The 18689-nt window shown below is 41.4% G+C and overlaps 1 protein-coding gene across 3 annotated transcripts in view; it reads right to left on the bottom strand.

The window, feature by feature from the left end:
- Positions 1 to 3977: 3977 nt before the first annotated feature.
- The window catches only part of SETBP1 (SET binding protein 1), a 376077-nt gene continuing 361365 nt past the window's right edge, over positions 3978 to 18689 (bottom strand). For all 3 annotated transcript variants that reach the window (XM_060613721.3, XM_060613725.3, XM_060613723.3), the window contains one exon: positions 3978 to 9410. In XM_060613721.3, the coding sequence (XP_060469704.1) occupies positions 8788 to 9410 (623 nt within the window). In that variant the 3' untranslated portion in view covers positions 3978 to 8787. The remainder of the gene's footprint in view (positions 9411 to 18689) is intronic.

Here is an 18689-nt window from a genome sequence, read left to right as displayed (position 1 = left end):
CTAAAATTCTTTCCAAATAAAAGTTCCAAAAGTCTTTGGCATATTACAAACCTTCTGAGACATCAGACGTCTACTAGTTTAGCAAATTATATTCATGGGGATGTGACTCGGAAACCACCTGACATGTTTGCACAAAGCTGTTGTCTGGTATATTAGTCAGGGTTCTGCACAGGAGGAATAGAACTGATAGGAGATTATATTTATATATAGACACAGGGAGAGAGAGAGAAATTGATTTATTATAGGAATTGGCTTACATGGTAATGGAGGCAGGGGAGTCCCACAGTCTGCTGTCTGCAAGGTGGAGGCCCAGGAGAGCCAGTGGTATAATGCAGTCCACATTCGAAGGCCTGAGAACAAGGGCAGCTGATGGTGTGCATCCCCATCCTCTGACCGCAGAAGATATGCACTGAGGTGTTCATCTCAGCAGTGAGTCAGGAAAAAAAGAGGTGAATTCCCCCTTCCTCCTCCTCCTCTTGTTCTATTCAGGCCCTGGAGGCACCGGATGAGGCCCACCCACCCACTGGGAGGGCCATCCACTTAACTCAGTCGACTGATTCAAACACTAATCTCACCTGGAAACACCCTCACAGACACACTCGAAAGCAATGTTTCATCTAGGCCAGTCAAGCTGTGGCCAGTCAAGCTGACACATAAAATTAACCATCACATCTGGTTTCACTGTTTTCTTCCAATTGTTTAGTTTGGGGATGGATTTAGGGTCTTCTGGAGTACAGGGGGAAATCTTGGGAGACTGGTCTTGGGGGTCTCAGGGGCAAGGGCAGCATAGATGGTCTGAGAAGGAGCAGCAGAGATCATGTCTACCTTCCAGAGATATACAGAGCTCGAATTTCTTTTTAAGTTTTTGTTTTCACAAAATCACTTTTGTGAGAATGAGAAAGAGATGTCGATCTGGGGTGCAGATGCCACACCGAGGGTGCACAGCTTGACAAGGAATGTGCAGGATGGATTTCAGCCCCCACTTCCTTTCTCAGCCAGGTCTGCTTGTGCAGGGAACAACCTGCCCAACCTGACATGGCAGCCCTGGCTGAGGATTATACTCTGTCACATTCGATATTATTAAGAACAGTAACCCAAAGAGTGGTTTTACAGTTTGTGGGTTGTGGCCATGAGACTTCCCAGAGGAGGTGTGGTTTCAATTGAACTTTAAAAGACAAGGAAAGAGATGAATCACTGGGTTCTACTCCTGAAGCCAAGACTACACCGTATGTTAACTAACTTGAATTTAAATTAGAAAGGAATAAAAATAAATAAAAAGTCGAGAAGTTGGACAGGCAGAGAATGGGAGCAGGAAGTTCACGATCTGGATTTGCTTAAATAAAGCTCAGCGAGACCTTGTCTTCCTTGCTCATCCTTACATTTTTGATGCTTGGCACTGTGTATAGGGAAGGAATTACGAAAGAAAGAAAGAAAAAATCGTGATTATATGTCCTCATGATTCTACTTTTTTTTTTTCACTAATTTCTTTGATACCTCATGCCCTTCAGATTAGCCTAGAATAGACTATGTTGAGGTGATGACCCCGACATATGACCATTACACAATGGTGGGGGTAAAAATGGAAAATAAAGGTGGGAGCTGTTTGGAAGGCACAAAATGACAGCATTGGAGACTTTAGACTTGGAAGGCACTGCAGATGTCCTTGATAGTTTAACCTCCCATTTGAGAGTAAGCAAGTGAAATGCCAATAAGTTTTGCACCTGGGCATAAAATTCCTTAGTGACCAAGCAGAAATACGTCCCAGGTCTCTTGACTCTTATGTTACTGCTCTATTCACTAAAAGCAGAATTACATTTTAAAATATCAAGCTTAATAATGAAAAGAATATGTGTGATTTCTAACTCTTTTGAGGTTTTACTATTTCTAATTTGTTACTTTCCAATTTTAACATATATAAATGTCAATTACACTTTGAACTAGTCTTCTCTTTAATTAATTCTGTAAACAAAAGCCCTTGTGACACTTTAGGGAAGTGTACCGCCACCACCGTCTAACAATTAAAACCCCAGATACAGGCTTTTCCCATAAAAGTGAAAGCATTAGTAGTAACAATGGAGGTGCACACCACTGTCTGCCTCCTTCTCAATCCCTTTCACACCCAGTCATTATCTCATATGACCTATAAAGAGCTTTCTATGACCTTGGGCAAATCCTTTAGCTTTTCATATCCCATTGTCCTCACTCCCGATCACGTGTGTGACAGGTTAAATTTTTTGAAGTCGTAACTGATTTCCAATATCCTCGCTCTGCTACTGGTGTCCTCCCCCCATACAGGCAACTAGGCTGGTTTGTGCTCATTCCCTCAGGGCATGTATCTGACAGCAGAAAGCAAAGGGGAGACCAAAATTAAAAAGACTTTTTTCCCTGGCTTTTCAGTTTCAAATGCCTGGAAACTAGGAAAATAGAAAGAACTTGGGGCACAGAGAAACAATTTGGAAGGAAGTTGGAGCAAGGTTTTCATAGCGACCGTTCCTTTCTTTCCCTCTAGGTTAGAAGAGGGACCCTTAGGTCTGTAACTAAGGTTCTGCTATGCTGGTGGAATGGGGGCTTAAAAATTAATAATGTTGAGCTGCAGAGAAATTTAAAAATGTATATTCCTTCCACCCATCTATTTGTAGACTGAGGTTCATACCAGCCCCATGTGTGAACACATCTGACTTTCCCAAGAATCATTGTCAGCACATTGCTATTCTGTGGGCTGATTAAAACCCCCAAAGATGGGCCAATCCATTCCAAGGCAACTTTGTCCCTGCTGTCGGGAAGAGATTAGGGGCACTCTGGGAAGTCATTGCTGATTTCAGAAATACCACCAGCCTAATGAACCCGAGTTAGAAAGAGGACTATATAATGCTTTAAATTTTCCTGGTTCAGTGCAAGATAGTTGGCAGAGAGGGAAAAGAGGGCAAATTCTACTTTGTTAGAAGTGCTGACTAAATTCTCTGAGTCTCAGGAGGCTACCCAAAGCACTAGTGCTCTGACCATCCTGAGGCTTCCCTAATAATCTACTCCTGAAGACTTCCATTCATTCCACCAGACTTCCGTTATTCCACTGTGGGTGCTCCACATACCGAAAGTCCTAATAAATGTCACGGCAGGACGGATTGATAGGGATGAGAGCTGCTCCTGACACTTCCTACATACCTTGTTGGATTTTGAAAGAAGTACTCTGGAAGACTGCATAAAGAAAGAGAGTGAAAAATACATAAATATATGTATGTTTACATATTCTCAATGTACAATGTGCAAATTATACTTTAAAAGGGCTTTATAAACCAACTTGACTCTAAAAGCAAAATTGGAACAGAGTGGGAAGAGAAGAAAGTGCCAGCGTGGGGGCTCCTCGCTTTTTCGGAGGCCCCATCACTCTTACCACTTGCCACATTCGGAACTGCTAGCTCATTTTTCAAACACAGGCCTTGTACATTCCTCCAGAGCAAGGACTTCTTACTCCTGGCCCTTGTCCTCAGGGTCTTGTTCAGACTGGTAGACTTTGGCTAGGTGATCCATAACTGTCTACGGTTGATTAAGTGCCCTTTCCTATCACTCCAAACTTTAAATCCAGCCGGGGATCTATCCTTGAGATATCTGACATCATGGGATATTTAGTAAGAAAGCTTAATCCCCATCCATAATGTTGTAAAAATTTAGGACAGGATGGGTCTCCAACATTATCCAACACACTTTGATTGCTTTCAGCAGAGGTCTGACTGGTTCTTTGAATCTAGCCCTTGGCTTTACATCCAGGTGTAATATATTCTGAACAGTAACCCAGTAAATCAGACTCAAATCTTGCCCAAGATGTACTTCCCAGATTCCTACAAAAGGCAGAAGTTTGGTTAGAATTTTCTCAATGATTCTATATCCAGTTGGTGTGAGCAAAGACCCCCCAAATACTATTAAACTCCTTAGTGATGTGAACCAGATGGAAAATAAAACAAAAGAATTCACAACTCATGTTAGACTGAATTGAATGTCTTTAATTTCACACAATGAATAACATATGAATAGGATTAACTTTTTTTTTTTTTAATAGTTAAGTGCTCTATACTGTGCTAACCTGATCTGGTAGCGAAAAAGACTGAGCTTTCTTTTAGAAAAAATGTTTAAAACCCAACATCTAAGACCATGGAGGAGCATGACAGTAAAGCATGCCAGATGTATCTACGCCTCAAATAACAGCAAGTCCGTGTTCATTTTAAATGTACAAAAATGCTTTATGAATAAAAACTGTTACAAAAAGAACATTTCAAACAATGTACAATTTTCTTGCCTCTATATTCAATAAAATACAAATACATTTTTTGTTCTAAAATATGTTTACATACAATCAAAGTAGAACATGCAAATTACACTTTAAAAAAGGCTTTTAAAAACCACTTATGAATACAAACTAAAAATTAGCCAGCACGACTTGTAAGACAATCTTGTGCCCCATTTTTTCTTTTGAAATATATATATACATATTTAACACATCATGTGCATTTATTATTATTTAAGAAATAGATTTTTTAAAAAAGGAAGAAAAAGAAAGACACCAACCTAGGTTGGAACTGCCCTTCTGTGTTGACCAGTGGCAGCTCTTTTCAATTTTTCCCCCTTTTAGTGTTTATTATACCTGGGGAAGTGGGCAATAGATATCCAGGAAGTTTCTTCCTTGGTTGATATGTGCTTCTAAGACTGTTCCCCAAATGACTGAGTCCCACCAGAAGGAAGACTCATTAGTGGGGCAAACTCTCCAAGAAACAAGAGGCAGAGGGAGCCTTGTATTGTGGAAAGAAACTTTAAAAAACACCAAGAAAATGCTACGGTATATTACAGTTCGAGTTTCTAGGCACTGTGATGACATTATCTGTAAGCTCTGGCATTTGGACCATTGTGATACTATAGGGTAGTGTTGAGAATAATGTCTATATTTATCTACTTTTACATAATGAGAAGACTGAAAATCCTGCAATGTAACACTTAAATGGCTTTTGAGGCATTTCGGCTTCTGCCACCCCGTCTCTCTCCATGCTACAGTTGGCATTTAAAGGCTTTGGAAATATATGTATAGACTTTAGACAGTTCCCAGGTAAATCTTCCTAGTGGTAGGGAAAAAATATTCTCCAAAAACTCATTATCTGAATATTGTTGGGTAATAAGCTGTAGGAGTGGGATTTTCTACTAAAGTACTAAAACCAAATCCTTTATGATGTGCATGTAGTACATCACCTTATACTATAATTCTGTCACCACTTGCTTATCATATTTATAGAGCCAGCACTGTGCAGAACACAAATTCCGACTGCCATCCAACATGGCCTCCCACTCCGAACAGCAGCCAAGTTAACATGCTAATCCTCTGTCAGCCCTTAGTCACCTACTCTGGGCTGTCAGTGGCTGTTGAGTCCCGGTCCTGCCAAGTCACAAACCAGCTCCTGACATGCTCTCCTTTCTTTTGACCTGTCTTCCTTGGGTTGTAGCCAGAGCCATGCTATTAGAGGAAGTTAAACTTCTCTTTCACATGAGATGAGGGGTTGAAAAGCAAGTGGCTCCTCAGCCACTTAGGAAGTGGATCAGAGACCCATCATCACCTTCAAAGAGGCTTTTACATCTCGATTTCATCCTTTGCTCACCTCTAATCAGATTCCCTGTAAGTGGGTTCATGCCTGCTTGCTGAAGGAAAGTATTCCATAAAAACAAAAACAAAGATCCAAGAGATTTCTTTATGAAATAATTGCTAGAGGTGTTTATGGAGTCCCATGCATACCAAATGACATCTTCTCTAAATAAAAATGCAGCCTCCAGAAGGCAGTGTTGGCTGGCTAGAGACTCCTCAGTCCGGGTCAAGATTGCTGAGTTCTCATCCTGGTTCTGCATCCAATGAGGTGAAACTAGGCTGGCCCAGTGTTGAGCCAGGACAGGAGAGGAGAGACTAATGGAAAGGGGTTACTTAGAAAATAAGAAAATGGTTGTACCAATGAGATGAGTTAAGTTAATGGAAAGTATAAGAAAAAAAAAAGTAACATGATACTGAGTGGGGAGCTGGGCAGGGGAGAGAGGAAGCCGTACCGTGCCTGGACTAGCTTCCACCTTCCAATGGCTATTTAGCATGTCTCAGTTTGGGTCCTCTGTGGTTTTCTAATCTATTCTTAGGGTCATAAATGTAGAGGATTTGCATTTAAGTCACATGGCAACTGTAGAACTGAATTTATGTAGTTACAACCCTGCTATATCCCTCCTGGAATACCTTACGCTGGTTTGGAAATTCTAATGTATCCTTAAGTTATTTGACATTTCTCTCCAACTAGAAGTTAATGTCAATTAGAGTTTGGGTCCTTCTTTAAGAAGCTTAGAGAGTGCCAGCTCATTCTCTTCTGCAGGAAGACTGAGTCTACTCACAGACCTGTTTGGGTAATTGGTACAACACCAGAAGGAAGAAGGGCAAAAGAAAGAAGGAAGGAAATGATTTTCAAAGTCTGGCAGGAGAGAAACCCCTTTATGGTTTAACTGGAATGAAAATGGTTGCTCTTTCATAGCCATGGTGGGGTGAACGGGGCTAATTTAAATCTTCCTCTCCGGTGACTTTGGAACCACTCAGACATGGCTTGGGAATGACAGATTGAAAGTGGCTGGTTTGATATTGCTGTTCAACTGTGAAATGCCAAAGGTCCACCTAGGTCACAAACGGAGTATCTATGATATAAGCTTTAAAGTACAGGAGGATGCATTCCTTTAAACTTACATATTGCTAGGATTAAATGTGACTGACCTAGTGGGTAGCAAATGATGTTAAGTCCAAGGTGACAGTGCAGAATAGGATGACTCTGTGGGTAATTTCAACCATTGTTGGTGCCATGACAGAGCAGTGATGTTTGCAAGCATATTAACTTGGGATTTTTAAATTTACTCCCATAGATACCCCATCCCTTATTCTCCTGTGTTCCCAGCAAAAATCCATCTCTCTCTAAGGAAACAGTGTTGTGTTTTGAAGTGATAATACAATTTCCAGCCAGTCCCAACTTCCTGTAAAGAAACTTAATTTGGAGGTAAACCAGATATTCTAATTCCCATTAGAAAATTGAATTCTGTCTCTCAGTGTCTCTCTTTTTATAATCTACCATGCCAGGTGTTTGATGTCTTGGGGAAGGTAAGGGGAGGAGGAAGGGAGAAAATTGAAAATACTTATTTGAAATTTCCACATCTGACTTTTAGAAAACATCTACGGCAATGGAATAACTTCATATTCATTCTGAGTCTTCTTAACATGTTTTACTTGAGCTGTGGAAATGGGTGATAGAGATGGAATATTTGTCCACGCTAAACCAATGGCTAGAGTACAACTTGGATGAGAAATGTACAGTTGAAATTGACCATTTAAAAGACGATTTGTCACACACAGTTTGCATCCATGCAGACTGATAGATTTATAATTACATTATGTACAAAAATGTTTTAGTTTATTAAGGCAACCACAATTTGGATACTTTGTCCAAGGTGGCTTGATACAATTGGAGTGGTGATACCCTTTGAGCATTTTCTTTTCTTTCTTTCTTTTTTTTTTTCAGATAAGAACACTTACTCCCATTTGCTTTTAAGAAATAATTATCAAGAGATAATGGACTTATTCTGTTGTCTTTTTGTTTCTTTTTTTTTTTTTTTCCAACAATCTATGACAGCTACTTGTATGAAGGTTCACATACCAAGGCATTGCCAGACATTTGTCTTTCTGGTGGGTCTGGGGTTTCAATTTTTGGTGATTTGTCAGTTATTCCATTTGCTGTGGGTTATTAAAACCGTTTTGTTCTGCCTATTCTCTGCTGATATGTTTTAAGTATAAAAATAACCTGATTGACACCCCGGCCAACATATCCTTGGCTGCTCTAAATCACTTATTAAAAAGGCTCTATCAATACTGAGTATCTGTTTCACAATGATTGGGATTCGAAGCCAAGTTCCTTGGGACAGCATGCCAAGGGTGAACATTACAACACACATAAAGTTTACATTATTTAGGTGTGTACCAAGGAAAAGAAGGCAGCAAGTAAGTTAATGAAAAGGTATATGGAAGTACAATGGGCAAAGAAAAGGTAGGAACAGACTATGCTAAGTATCAGTGTGTGATATAGCAGAGGCATACAGAAGAATATGAATCCATGTCTAAGGTTGCCTATCACTAGAATTCCACCTTCTGATGACGAATCCATCTGAGAAACTGTATGGTTAATGGAAAGATTCAGGTCACCTGAAGATGATGTTGGTGCCCCAAAGCCTAGCCAAGCTTGGAAAAACCAAAATAAAAGTAAAAACCAATTAAATGGAAATGGGTTACAACAAAGCCAGTTGAGAAATTTGCAGCTTTTCTCCCCTTGGAATGTTTCCTAATTGAGGGTGCTTCCCTTTCAATTTTCCTGGCCAGCAAATGCAATGGAATCAAAGGCGCACCTTGGATGCAGGAGGGCCCGGTGGCTGTCAAAGAGCACCACCACCGGCTTTCTCCTCCTCGTTGGGTCTTCGCGCCTGCAAAGGATCTAGCCATACTGAAGTGCCGCTTGGTTTGAAACTGCTGTAAAGCACAGACCAGCTTCTGTTGAAGGCGTCCCCCTGCTTTGCTTTCCCAAGAGCTACGGATGGCTCAACCCCGTCATCGGGCGCGATTCTGCCTGCCCAGCTTCTGGAGAGAAGGGCATCGGTGTCCCTGCAGCGTGGGATTCCGCCCCCACCCCGGCTCACTGCACTTCCAAGTGTCAGTTCCCCCAGCCCCAGGTTCAGACGCCCAGACCCACCCTAGGGAAGGCCATCGCTCTCACTCCCTCGGGATTTCCTCTGCCTTTTGGCCTTCACCTCCTCTTCCTGGGGCAGGGGCTGCTGTGGGGGCGGCTGCTGCGGGGGCTGGGCAGGAGGCTGAGGTTTGTGTTTCCTCTTCCCTCCTCCTCTGGGGGTCTTGGGCAGGGGCGGGGGCGGGGGCGGCGGCGGCGGCGGCGGGGGCGGGAGGGGCGGCGGCGGGGGCGGGGGCAGGGGCGGCGCCTCCCGGGCCATGTGGATGACCGCCTCGATGGTGGCCATGATGGTGTCTTGGGTGGCGGCCGGCTCCAAGACGAGCGGGCTCAGGCTCGGCTTCTGCCCTCTCTTGCTGGGAAGGTCGATGCATTTTTCCAGCACCGGCATTTGGTCTCTGGAGTCCTCATCGAACTGGGTGGGCTGCTTTCGGGGACGCCCTCTCCTCTTCTTGACGAAGTTGTTGCCTGTCTTTGATTGTCTCTGCAGCCGCTTGGCCTTCAGGATCTTGTTCACGTGGTCCAGGTTCTTCTTGGTGGACAGGATCTTCGTGTAGTTGCACATCTTGCGCACCTCGCACTGGATGGCCTCGATCTCCCGCCGCTTGAATCGCTTCTTCAGGGAGGAGCTGGCTGCAGGAGGGGAAGAGAGAAGATTGAGCACCAGAGGCAAGCTGCCCTAAACCCAGCTATCGCACTGACAACTGGCATTATATTTGGCCAGGAAGATTCTGGAGGAGCGATGCTATGGATGTGACCCAGTATCTAGTCTTCCTTTTCCTTGATGGAAACTGAAAATAGTACAAATAAACATTGGTTGGCTATCTTCTGTGCACACAGCAATTCTATTTATACTATGTCTTGTTTACAACAATTCTGTGGAATGCTCTTGTTCCCCATTTTTAGGATTTAGGAACAGGCTTACTCCATGTAGGAAGATCTACCCTGGGAGTGAATGTCAGAATCAATATTCCCATTACCTGTTCCTATTATAACTTTTATTTTTTATTTAGCCCTTTGACATTTGATGTGATTCAATTTAGGATTAGGTTATGCTTTTTCTTTTTGTAGAAGATGTTGAATGAAAAAAAATGACAGTCCTTTATAACAAGCAATCTGGATCGTTCACTGTACTATCAACCTCAAAAAAGAGATGCCTTGACCTCATGGGGAGCATGTATGTAAGTGTGACTATTTATTTCTAACCCTCCTCTACTGACAGAAGGGAGGATTATTTTCTGGGACACCATCTCTCTGATTCTCCCCCCTGCTCCTGCTCCGCCAATGTTCTAGACTTGTCTAGTTGCCTGATAGTGTCCAGTTGACCAAGTCCTTCTTAACCAATTCATCCTCCAAAAACCTCAAGGGAAACCAGCCGGGTGTTTCTGAATCACTCCCACTATTCCACTACTTGGCTGTGTTGTTTGTAAAGAGCTCCTTTCAGGTCCTGGTGGCCAGATGGATCTGTACTGTATGAGTCAAACCTCTAATCTCCAGAAGTCAGGTACTGCTACCGCTAAATAGACTTCAGAACTGCTTTGTTTTGAAGTTCGGACACTGTAAAGCGTGAATGGCTTCAAGACGTAGCAGACCTCTCCTCCTTTAGGTTATTCTTTCTCCCTGTGCTGTTCATGAGCAGGCATGCATGTACGTCCATGTGTACACACACACACTCAGGCATTCACACATACTCTTCTGCCCCATCTTCACACCGTCCCCTCCCTTTTTATGAACGTAAGAAGTGTGTCCTCACTTAGTTTTTTGCTGCTGTGATATACCCTAGATGCTCAACCCCAAAGATGCCTATGGAGAAGATGCTGACCCTACTAAACATTACAGGACCATGTATTATGGTTTTAGCATCATAGTTTCTTGTGTTATCCCATGTTTTTCAACTGTGTCCTAAGGAAATAAGGAGAGGGGGCACCTGGGTGGCTCAGTTGGTTGAGCATCTGACTCTTGATTTTGGCTCAGGTCACGATCCAAGGGTCGTAGGACTGAGCCCCTGCATTGGGCTCTGTGCCAAGCATGGAGCCTGCTTAAGATTCTCTCTCCCTCTCCTTTTGCCCCTCTTCCCTGCTCACGTGTACTCTCTCTCTCTCTAAAAAAATAATTAAGGGAAATGAGGGAAAAATGCTGAAAACATGGATACCATTCTCACTTATTCTTGGGCACTCCCACTTTATTCCTTTCCCTGCTTCACCCCATTTCTCTTTCATGCTGTGGCTGGCACTGAACTCCAGGAGGGTATTATTTGAAGTTATTTACGCCACTAGCTTTACGGAGTGGGAATCTCTGAGTTCCATAGGACAGGTCAAAATGTTACTGCTTTTGGCCCAAGGTCATTGTAAGACTTACTGAGCAATGAATAACTACTGAACAATCTTTAAAATAAGTTATAAAGATCAAAATAGAACAAAGCCAGAGTGAGCTTCTGAGTACAAAAATAAAATGTTTGTAGTTAGTGTTGTGAAAGAAAAGCGTTGCTCAATTGTAAGTTCTCAGATGCAGGGATCAATTTTTGTCCATCTTTATGTCCCTCACAGAGCATAGCGTGGTGCCTTGTCCATGGACAGGATTTAAAAATTGTTTTTGGACTGATGAATCACACTAATCATTGTGCCTTGTAGTCAGAGTCTTCTCTAAAGGAGTTCAAGTTTGGATTTCCAAAGCATCCACTACAAAAATAGGGACGGTAGGAGCTAGCAGGTCTCCATGTCCGAGCCAGGTGATCTATCTTGTCCACAAAGTTCATGAGTATTGAGAAGAAGTCAGAAAGACTCCACAAAACCTTTGGCATTATTCCAAGTACAAGTTTCATGTAAAGTTAACCCTTTCTTTGTATCATCTTTGGGGGAAAGAAAACGCTGTGTAGTATATAATACAGCATATATAGGTAGAAAGTAAAACATTTAGGAAATTAGTTGTCAACATCTGACTGACTAAAGATTGACTGGAAAACTCCATGAACTGCAGGTCATTTGGGAGAAATACAAGCATTGGTTTTGTTTCTCTCAGTGTTTTCTTTTTAGCATGAAGTGACAAAAAACAAACAAAAGGAACCTGGTAGATAATACCGTACTCAGTAATTCATTGTATGCTGCATAATATGTTATTAAGCCCTTGTACTGAAAAAATGATTATGAAATAAGTTAATTCTGAGTCATGTAAACATACCTTTACTAAAAATATCATAACCAATTCCTTTGCACCCACTGTTCACATTTAATAAATGTTAACTTTTGCCATATATATTTTAATGTTTATTTATTTTTGAGAAAGAGGGAGACAGAGTGCGACCAGGGAGAGGCAGAGAGAGAGGGAGACACAGAATCTGAAGTAGGCTTCAGGCTCTGAGTTGTCAGCACAGAGCCCAATATGGGGCTTGAACTCACGAACCTTGAGATCATGACATGAGCCGAAGCTGGACACTTAACCGACTAAGCCACCCAGGTGCCCCTATACATTATTATATTTTTTTAACAGTTTATTTGTTTTTGAGAGACTGAGAGAGCACAAGTGGGGGAGGGGCAGAGAGAGAGGGAGACACAGAATCTGAAGCAGGCTCCAGGCTCTGAGCTGTCAGCACAGAACCTGACGTGGGTCTCGAACCCATGAACCACGAGATCATGACCTGAGCCAAAGTCAGATGCTGAGCCAACCAGGTGCTCCCTATACATTATTTTTTTAAAGAAAGAAAATATTATAGATTCAGCTAAGTCAGACTCCCCTCTCAATTCCATTCCAGTCCTTTCCTTTTCCATGCTTTTATTTATATTTTTACTGCATATGCATGAACCCATATTAGTAAAAATTACAGAGCTGAAACTACCTAATGTTGGTGGTACTGTAAGGAAGTGGGGGTCCTTGTACACTGTTGGTAGGAGTGTAAACTCAACTAATCATATTGGTGAGCAGCTGGGCACTGACCACTAGCACTGAAGATGGGCTTGCTCAGTGCCCCAGAGAACCTGTGTCCAGGTTGGCTCCTTTACTTATCTGTAGTGGGAGGCTAAGGATGTGCAAGGATGTTCCCTGAAGCCCAGAAGACTGAAAACAGTCTAAATGTTAAGGAGATAATCCGTTACAATAGATAGACTTAATCTATTGGTTTAATCCGCAGACAATAGAATAGTATAGATCTGTTGAAAGGAATAAGCAACATATATCAACATGGTTAAATCTAAAAACAAAACAAAGTTGGTAACAAAAGTGAATACAAGTACTTGCAAATATACCATTTGAAAAAGTGTAAAAACACACAGATCCCTTGATTGTTTTTTTTAATTTTTTTTAACATTTATTTATTTTTGAGACAGAGAGAGACAGAGCATGAACGGGGGAGGGTCAGAGAGAGGGAGACACAGAATCTGAAACAGGCTCCAGGCTCTGAGCGGTCAGCACAGAGCCCAATGCGGGGCTCGAACTCACGGACTGCGAGATCATGACCTGAGCCGAAGTCGGCCACTTAACCGACTGAGCCACCCAGGCGCCCCAGATCCCTTGAATTTTTATTTCATTTTCTGTGTGCAAATGTGGAGGTTTAAAGTGACAACAATGTGGAAGCTCAATTGTGAGCTAAGGATTAGGTGGATGAGATTTCACTCTCCTCTCCAAAGCTACTTCATACCGCATAAGCTTCTAGAGGAGTACCGTCCAGTAGGGTTTTCTGCCATGGTGGAAATGTTCTATATCTGTGCTGTCCCATTTGGTAGTCCTTAGACACATGTGGCTACTAAGCGCTTGAAATGTGGCTAGCGTGACTGAGAAACTACATTTTTAATTTGACTTAAATTTAAATAGCTCCATGTGGCTGGTGGCTACTGTACTGGGCAGCTCAGTTCTAGTCCTAACCACCATGAAATACACTGGGTTCATTCAGTAAAATACAGACTGTGGGAAACTCTGGGCAAACCACCTGGTGCCTTTGACAAATAAGATGCAAGTAGAGAAAGGCAGGGGAGGTGGTGGGACTGTAAATTAAAAGAGACGTAAGAGATAAAATGACCATATTTTGCTGCCAGTTTAAACAAACTGTCAAAAGAGATCTTATTTCATGAATTCATGGACATTTGAATAGTGTCTGGGCATTGCATGGTATTATTTAATTCCTGTTTATTTACTTAGGTGTGATAACTGCATTATGACAATGTTTTAAAGTACTAAGCTTTTAGAAATACTTGCTATTTTTTTTTTTTTTTAAAGTAGGCTTCACGTCCAGCATGGAACCCAATGTGGGGCTTGAATTCATGACCCTGAGATCAAGACTTCAGCTGAGATCAAGAGTAGGATGCCCAACCAACTGAGCCACCCAGGTGCCCCTAAAATATTTATAGATGAAGTCACATGATATCCTCTGGAATTGGCTTCAAAATAATGAGGAATAGAGGAGATAAGTAGAAGTACTGATGAAATAGGATTGACTCTTGAGTTAATATTACTGAAGCTGGGTGATGGGTACACTGCGGTTTATTATGCTATTCTGCCTACTTTGGTATATACTTGATAATTCCATAATACCTGGTTGAAAACATATACATGGCAAGTGGCAATAAAACATCTTTCTTTACATCTTAGGACTGTAGGGTGCTCTCGTTTTTCACCCTTTTGGGCTCTGTCACCAAAATAATTTTTGAAAGATAAGAAATGTCCTCAGCAAAAGGCATGTATCATCACCCTAGAAAATTCCTGCTGGTAGCTACCCTCCTGGCTTAATGGGCTGGGAGAATGATTAAGTGCTCTGGCTTTTATGCTGTGACCAACTGAATAAACATATCAGGGCCCAATCTCCATTGATGCCATCAGGGGCTAAGACTTAATATGCCTCTTTCTTTTTTACATTGTAAACTTTGGAGGTGGGGGGGGGGAGGTATCCACATCTACTGAACATCTGAATTGTATTTTGCCCGTATATGTATAATCCAAATATTTCAGTTCAGGTTTGTTACCCCTGCATGAGAACTGCAGCAGAGGGCAGGGCAGTGGGAAGGACTCTGCAGGGGCAGCTAGAAACAAATCTGAACTAGGATGAACATCTTAGCCTCTCTGGATCTCTCCTCATCTATTACATTGGGCAGTTATACCAGATACTCTCAAAATTCCCTTCTAGATTTAAAGACTGCTGTAATTCTTTCCTATTCTCATTATCAGTTGGCTTCCCAAATGTGAGGTGGAATAATTTCAAATTATTTTGAAATCCTAGTGGTGGTGGAGGGGGGTGAGGACTTTGGTCTTGGCAGGATTCGATATTCACAAATCTTTCTCCTTATTGCTTATGATTTCATTGTCCCTCTAAATGTTTTCAGATTTTTCTGTCTTCAAATTGTTTCATTATTAGACAGTAATTTCTGGGCTCTTGCGGCAAAGATTGATTCCATATTTGCTCTCCTTCTTATAATGGGCCCATATCTTGCCTGCTCTTTGTTAGTTTTAAAAAATAATTATGAGTGGCCAAGGCAAAATGAAAATTCATGTCTTCATAACTGCAAAGCAAATCATCTTCTAGACCTTTCTCTGTATTTAAAATTGTCATGCAAATGGTTGACTTGGTTTTGGGCCCAGATGTAGCTTTTCTGTCTTTTAGTTCCCATTATCAGAGGATTGGCTCATCAGCATTTGTTGATTTGGTCACGTCTTTTATGATAATCAAAGACTGGACTTAGCACTGTGTTTTGCACACTGACTTTGCAGATGTAGGATAGGCACTGTGAGCAAGAGAGAGGCTAACAAGGCTTAGTTATATGTAAAGTTCCTCCAAAATAGGTGCTAATGATTTGGAGACTATACTTTGCCCATGTGCAAGACACATCTTAATTTGAGAAAAAAGTTCTGGGTGTGTCAGAAAGGGAAGCAAATTCATCTCTAGATTCGTTAGAATATTTCTTGCTGTTTAAATATCCCTGCAGGGAGGGAGGTAATACTGGGAGGACTGTTGAACTGCCTGGAGTTGCCTTCCAGGGTGGAAAGGGCTGGAACACTCTTTCCCTCAATCAAGGCAGACAGCTGCAGTATGAATTACATTGTATGGTGATCCAAGTTAAGATCCTTCGAAGGCAGAAGCCATGTCATTTCTTCGTACTCCCAGGATCCCCAGTCCAGGCTCATCCACACAGTAGCACATGGAACTGGTATATAGCAACACATGGTCAGCAAATACAAGCTCAAGGGAATTCACTTGTTTAATGTTCTCCCATGAAATTGTGCATTTTTTTTTTTTTTTGGTACTTTGTACTTAACTCAGTAATGATCTCTTGTTTTCCTAATGCAGCCTTTTATTTTTTAATGGGATGTATGAAGCAACTTGCCTTGGCATGCAAACGTTCTTCCTTTTTCCCTAGAATTTAAATTAACCTTATACAATCCTGGCCTTAAAGGCTCTTTTTAAAAAAGATGGCAAGTTGCCTCTGTTGGTGAGGCTTCTGCAAGGCAGGGCACATCTGAGTTGCTGTTGGTCATCAGCATAAGTGCCGTAGTACTGCTTTACAATTTCAAAGCTGTAATTTAGAATTAAGGGTTAGCAGATGTGGGAGATTTGTCATGATATAAAGGTGTCTCCATTCTATTTTTAAAGGCATAATACAGTTTGGGGTTTCTTTGAAAATGTGACTGGCTTGTGTGAAGCACACAGTACCTGCTTGATTCTTCCAGGGCAGCTCCCACTTAGGGGTTTAAGGTAAAGCAACATCCTATCTTGGCTGCAGTGCCTTGGTGGTTGGGGGAGCGGGGGAAAGGTGGGGATCCTGGTTTTGTTTTGCTCTTATTTCTCATTCTCCCTGGGACAAGTGAGGGTTGGAGGCAAAGTGGGCCTTTTGGCTGATGGAGAAAATGAAGCAGCGGGATGTACATGTTCACAAGGAGAGCTCTGAAGCAGCAAGGGCCACCAGGGTGCCTCCCCTACATTTTCTGGGAGACATTATGGCATTAGGGATCCAGGAACTTGTCTCACATTGTCCTGCTGCCTCTGCAACTCTGCCCACATCACTCATAGCCTCTGTGCCTCTCCAGCTCTGATCACCTCTTAATTCAGCCACTTTCTTAGTGGGGTGCATGTTCCCATGGAGGAAGCAAGACTATCTACCTGGCTACAAGAAAAACATACTAATAGCTTTTATTTATATTACTTATATTTGATCTAAAAAATAAGAACTAAGCTAAGCATTCTAATGCTTAATGTTTGGGGTAACTGTGGTGCCCTTATTTGGGCTGTACATCAGATGTGTCACCTGTCACCGCTGGGCAGGAGGTACCTAGGAGAAGGGGGAGAGGTCACGTTCATTTAAGGGGGTTGGCGGGCATTCCATCAGTTTCTTACTTTTGGGAAGGGCACGTCCTATATTCAAAATGCTATAATAGGTCAGCCCTTATGGTTCTTTTTAGGAAATTAAGATCTTTGAAAAGAAAAAAAATCAAACTACTTAGTCATAAGATCAGGAATATCCATGAAATATGTCACATGCCGTGCAATTTTATTGGTTTCTCTTAGAAAACTATATAAGAGTTGCCATTTTCAGAGACGAATTTTGGCAGTTTCTTGTATAAAAAGACAAGGGTTCTAAATGTTCTCACCTTTGCTGTGCTGTCCATGGGCTGTCAGTGAAAAATACAAACAACTTAATGTCTCTTTAGGGTAAAATGGGAAATAATTTAACCGCTTTTAGGAAGAAACTCATACTTGAGACAGCATTTTTGACAACTGATTGAAAATGTTTCCATTGGCAATTTTGTTACTGAAAATGATATATTATAACCTATAAAATTCCTTAGATCTGCAAATTAAAAAATCTTGTAAACAGAGTTAACCTCCAAATGAAGAGTTTCAGAGATATGAACTCATGAAACAATGCAATGCCTTTTGATATGCAAGACCATCTGATTGTCAAGGAAGTTGGTTAGACCAATTTCAACCACCTTTGCTTAACTGATGGATGGAACTGAAAAAAATAGTACATAAAACCTTGCACTGCAAGTAAGTAACTTGTTTTGGGAGTGTTCCACAAGACAAGCAAACATTTCTAATACATTTTAACTTGATAAACAAGCTATGTCTTGCAGTAGGAGTAGTACAATGTGAGGGTGAATGTCATGAGCCCATGGTTCTTTAAATTAGCTTTGATACACAAGTGCTTTGGATTACAAGCATGTTTCTGGTACAAATTATGCTCACAAACCAAGGTTTGTAATGCTCATAAAAACAAGGTTTTACCGTATTCTGATTTAAGCAAAATGCTGCACTTTGTCTTCTTGGATATATGTTTATGTGAAATACCCTTTCAATCTACAACATCTACTAATGAGTATTGAAACAAACTAAATTTGGAATCAGAGCTTCAAATTGGTTTATCACAAGTGTTAAAAAAAAACACAAGGTTTTCAAAAAGAAATATTCAAACTCATTTAGTTGGCCCTCCCAAAACATTTTTAGAAAGAAATATTAAAATGAGTGTAAAATTTTGATAGCAGTGAAAATATTTTTGTTTCCTTAATACAAAGTTAAATGAAATTTAAAATTATTTTAACAATATGATTTCAGATTTAGCTCAACCTTTCAAAGTTTATATTTAAAAATTTTTTTTAATGTTTACTTACTTTTGAGAGGGAGAGAGAGACAGAGAGTGAGCAGGGAAGGGGTGCAGAGAGAGGGACACACAGAATCTGAAGCAGGCTCCAGGCTCTAAGCTGGCAACACAGAGCCCAACACGGGGCTCCAACTCACCAACGGTGAGATCATGACCTGAGCCGCAAGTTGGACACTTAACTGACTGAGCCACCCAGAAGCCCCCAAAGTTCATATTTTAAAATATGAGTGTGTATATTCTGAATAGTGTTTACATGGAATTAACTGTTCAAAAGTATGTTAGTGATATCACCACATGATCAAAAATTTGGGCTGCTTTAAAGTTGCCCTTTCTGTTT

Source organism: Panthera onca, chromosome D3, assembly GCF_046562875.1.
Source record: "Panthera onca isolate mPanOnc1 chromosome D3, mPanOnc1 haplotype 2, whole genome shotgun sequence".
In the NCBI taxonomy this organism is placed as follows: Eukaryota; Metazoa; Chordata; class Mammalia; order Carnivora; family Felidae; genus Panthera; species Panthera onca.
The sequence above is the reverse complement of the archived record's forward strand: the minus strand, read 5'-3'. Positions and strand labels throughout refer to the sequence as shown.